Source organism: Sinocyclocheilus rhinocerous, unplaced genomic scaffold (genome assembly GCF_001515625.1).
Source record: "Sinocyclocheilus rhinocerous isolate Xijiao unplaced genomic scaffold, SAMN03320098_v1.1 scaffold615, whole genome shotgun sequence".
Taxonomy (NCBI): domain Eukaryota; kingdom Metazoa; phylum Chordata; class Actinopteri; order Cypriniformes; family Cyprinidae; genus Sinocyclocheilus; species Sinocyclocheilus rhinocerous.
The window spans coordinates 2,159,363-2,164,328 of record NW_015631049.1 but is presented as its reverse complement, the minus strand read 5'-3'; the positions used below and the strand labels follow the sequence as shown (position 1 = coordinate 2,164,328).

The window sequence follows — 4,966 nt, the reverse complement described above, 5'->3', positions numbered from 1 at the left end:
ACTTCAATGGATTTCATTAAATTCCTTTGAACACAACTGCTCAAAACGGTCTAAATTTATGAAACCTACACATTCAAAGCATTATTACTCTGAAATGTTTAATGTAAATGTTAAGTGTAAGTGAACTGTTAAGTAATGTACGGTCTTTCATGACACTACATATGCTGGGGTGTGAATTTGATAGGTGCTTGATATAAAATAAATGGTGCTTTAAAAAGTCCTTGAATCTGGTGTTCATGAAAGAGTGGGAACCCTGATATTACTAAATTAGTCTTGCATGGGAAAGTGACATCATGTTTAGATAAGGACAAGACTAAGAAGCTGAATTAGAAAGTAAAAGGAATTTAAAAAAAAATCAATTTAGCTGAATGCTTGCAGTACTCTTGCCCATACAACAGGCATATAGTGAAACTTCAAAGAAGACAAATTGGGACCACAAGGTTAGATTAATGTACTATATTCTAAGTGTTCTGATGCCAAAGAATGCTGCCTTTTTTGGCCTTTGGAGGCCAGTCCCTTGTCACCGTATGCTTTTGTTGTATAGGCAAGAGCAGTGTGAAGATTCTTAAAAACTGTTTTCTGCATTCCACAGAAGAAATAAAGTCATACAGATTTAGAACAACATGAAGGTAAATAAATGAAACAGAATTTAAATTTTTTTGGGTCAACCATTATTTTAAGCCGTTACTTTTGCCTCTCTGACTTGTTTCGCAGTTTAAACAATGTCCAGATTTACCTATAATCTCCATATAGTCATAGCAGTATAATAACCTCAGCAAGCTCATCTTTAAAGCTTGATGCGGTTAATATGAACCTTATTGTTGCGGTGAGCCCTTTAGCTCTTAAATTAATTATAGTTTTAATGCACTGCATACACACTGCAGTGAATATTATGTGTGCCCTAGTGACTAGAATGCAGAAGAAATCTATGTCTCTTCATGTTGTTTCTACTGGGTCCTCATGTCAATCAAACAAGGCCCCTTTTGTTTTCCACTCAAATACTGCCAATTCCCATCAAACCCTCTAAACTGCATTAGCATATGACAGAGCGTGTGTTTGTGTGTAGCCTATATACTATTAGTAAGAGTTCAATTTGATTAGATAAATAAAATAATGGAATATTTTCTATTTTGTCTCCTCTGCATGTCCTTATGTACTAGGTTTGGTGAAGGCCATAAACACAGCAGTCGATCTGATAGTGGCTCATTTTGGCACCAGTCGGGATGCAGGAGTAAAGGTACATTAAATTTGAAATAACAGTGTTAAACTCTGTATACTTGAGTTTACGTGCCTCACTAAAGGCAGTAAAAATGTTGACAGTACCCTTTCGCTCTCTCTTACAGGCCAAATTGGGAAATAGCTCTGTAAGTCCGAATGTGGGTCACCTTATTCTAAAGTACCTCTGTCCTGCCATTCGTGAGATACTGCATGATGGACTGAAAGCGTATGTACTGGACCTGATCATCGGACAACGCAAAAACCAGCCCTGGAGTGTGGTGGAGGCCTCCACACAACTCGGTATGAGAGGAGTGATGAAGGTGATTATTATATGAATGAGAATAAAGGAAATTATTTATGCTTATCCTTTCTGTCCTAGGTCCCTCTACGCGGGTTTTACACAGTCTGTTTTCTAAAGTCAGTCAGTATTCTGAGCTGACCAATCACAGTATGAGACTCAATGCCTTCATCTTCGGCCTGTTGAAGTAAGCTTCTTTCATTTTTCTCTCTTTTCATCTCCCTGTTCTTCCTTTCACTGTTTCAAATCACGCTCGTCTTCATACTGCTTATGAAAGCACATTTTTGTACTTTTCAACATTTTTTGCTTGCTAAAGCATCAACATGAAATCAAAATTGATTTCTAAATTTACATTCCTTATTGTGCAATTTGTTGGATTCCCATCTAGGTTTTCTCGTTGAATATAACTTTTCAATTGGAAATGTATGGAGATAGAATTGTTGCTTAATTCCAAATAAATAGATTATGATCCACAAATAAATGTAAAGAGATTAACAAACATTAAACATATTGACAAATAAATAGAATGAGATCCACAAATAAATCTTAAAGTTTCATAAACATGAATTAAATTCACAAATAAATAAAATTAGATTTGCAAATAAAAACATATTCACAAATATATATTTGTCACAACCACAACTTTGCCTGTCATTTATTTGTGAAACGCATCCTGTGCATTTGCGAATTGTGAAACATTTCTTTCGTCAAGACGTGCTGACAATCCACAAATACGTGGACTCCACCCACCGTCTACTCAAGCCAATCAGATAACAGCCACATTTCGCTGACCAATCGTAGCACGATCTCGCTATATTATATTTTACGTGCCTTTGAAAATGCCAGAGAAACAGAGCTTTAAATCACGGCTATGGGAACAACACTATGCTGGATTCAAACGCGTTATGGAAGCGTCATGTTATTCAATATGGAAATAAAAGCGTCAATAAGTAACTGACTAATAAATAACCGAACTCAACCTCATAATAAACATTTGTTTGTGTAATAGGTTAAATTGCCATCACACAACAGCCAACAGCATTTCCCAGTTTTTCAGTCAAGCCGATGTATATGAGCTGCTATGTGGATCTAACGATGTATGAAGTTTTTGATATTCTGCGGTGGTCAGTTCACAGCAGTGATAGAAATTAATCTACCAATAAGCTTAAATATATATATATATTTTTTTTTTTTTTACCTTTTATAAGCATTTTTACATTTATAAAGCCATTTTTTCTTAAAGTGTGCATCATCTTTTTGAGTCAAATTCTTGCATATAATTTGTCAATTACAATAATGAGATATTTGGGCTGTTACCAAACAAATGGTATAAATATCAACTAAATTAATCTTTGCAATGCAGAGGAAACACAGAAGCTGCATCTGAAGTGGCATGTAGATGTCACACTGTTTAATGCAGCTCTGAGGGACATGGGATGCTTTAACCTGCAGTTACAAATGCATATATAATGTTTTGATATTTTAAACAAAAAAACGTTGAATACTGACATTTGAAATTATAAAAAAAATGAAAAGATACTTTTCCTGAGATAACTTAATTCTTCTGCATTGGCTCAAATAGGTAATATAAGGGCCATAAAATGGGTACAGTAAAAGATGTTTAAAATTGGATTTCGTTAGACCATTAGACTGTGTATCATGCCAAGCCACAGTATTATATTTTACGTGCCTTTGAAAATGCCAGAGAAACAGCTTTAAATCACGGCTATGGGAACAACGCTATAGGCCTACTGGATTCAAGGGCAATATGGAAGCGTCATGTTATTATATGGAAATAAAAGTGTCAATAAGTAACTGAACTCAACCTCATAATAAACATTTGTTTGTGTAATAGGTTAAATTGCTGTCACACAACAGCCAACAGCATTTCCCAGTTTTTCAGTCAAGCCGATGTATATGAGCTGCTATGTGGATCTAACGATGTATGAAGTTTTTGATATTCTGTGGTGGTCAGTTCACAGCAGTGATAGAAATTAATCTACCAATAAGCTTACATATATATATATATTTTTTTTTTTTAACCTTTTATAAGCATTTTTACATTTATATCTTTTTGAGTTAAATTCTTGCATATAATTTGTCAATTAGAATAATGAGACATTTGGGCTGTTACCAAACAAATATGAATGCATTTAACCTGCAATTACAAATGCATAAATAATGTTTTGATATATTAAACATAAAACATTGAATACTGATATTTAAAATATTTTTTAATAAAATGAAAAGATACTTTAAATGTCAAATTAAAACTGCCAGTAGATGGCAGCAAGTCACTGTTAATAAGTGAGTCATTGTGATTGAACCGAATCATTTAAACGGTTGATTCATTCAGAAACGAAACACCGTCATGTTGCTCAGAGACGCAAAACAGTGCTGTGACTTTGTTTGGAGTTATTTTTGTTGTCGAAATAGAGCAAAAATATGGTGTCTAAAACTTAAGTCTCTTAATTAACTTTTTGTTTATTGAACTGTATATTAATATCACATAATTTTAATATCACATTTGAAATCATGTTGATTTTTGGAGAAAAGAAATGACATTGATATATAAATTATATTTATATAAACTTTATTAAATGATATAAATGTATTCATTTTCTGCTCCCATATCTTGAATTTTGTGATCATTCGAAATGTATTTTAATAAACTGAATCATACAGTGAAAGAAAGCACTGTAAATGCGCACACGCACTAGTCTAACCTACTACACTTCATCACGGCATTCTCAAAGGCACGTAACATAAAATACTGTGGCTTGGCTGGCATGATATATAGTCTAATGGTCTAACGAAATCCAATTTTAAACATCTTTTACTGTACCCATTTTATGGCCCTTATATTACCCATTTGAGCCAATGCAGATGAATGAAGTTATCTCAAGACGAGACCGTCTTGATTGTAAAGCAAAACGTGATTGGCTATAGCGATATCGTGCTACAATTGGTCAGTGAAATGTGGCTGTTATCTGATTGGCTTGAGTAGACGGTGGGTGGAGTCCACGTATTTGTGGATTGTCAGCACGTCTTGACGGAAGAAATGTTTCATTATTCGCAAAATCACAGGACGCGATTCACAAATGCGTGCAGCTATCTACAAATGCACAGGACGCGATTCAAAAATAAATGCCAGGCAAAGTTGTGGTTGTGACAAATATATATTTGTGAATATGTTTTTTTATTTGCAAATCTCATTTGATTTATTTGTGAATTTAATTCATGTTTGTGAAACTTTAAGATTTATTTGTGGATCTCATTCTATTTATTTGTGGATCATAATCTATTTACTTGGAATTAAGCAACAATTCTATCTCCATAGATTCCGGACAATCAGATAAAGGTGATCCACAGGACGCAGCCGGTTTAGCCACACACTACTTTTATGCCGACCATTTACATCCAAATGTTATTTAATTTTCACAGAACACA

General features: G+C 34.1%; 1 protein-coding gene across 2 annotated transcripts in view; it reads left to right on the top strand.

Moving 5' to 3' along the window:
• Positions 1–4,966, top strand: part of LOC107741245 (iporin-like) — a 29,530-nt gene that overhangs the window by 15,707 nt on the left and 8,857 nt on the right. For both annotated transcript variants that reach the window (XM_016553929.1, XM_016553928.1), the window contains 3 exons: positions 1,161–1,237; positions 1,344–1,518; positions 1,598–1,703. In XM_016553929.1, the coding sequence (XP_016409415.1) occupies positions 1,161–1,237; positions 1,344–1,518; positions 1,598–1,703 (358 nt within the window). The remainder of the gene's footprint in view (positions 1–1,160; positions 1,238–1,343; positions 1,519–1,597; positions 1,704–4,966) is intronic.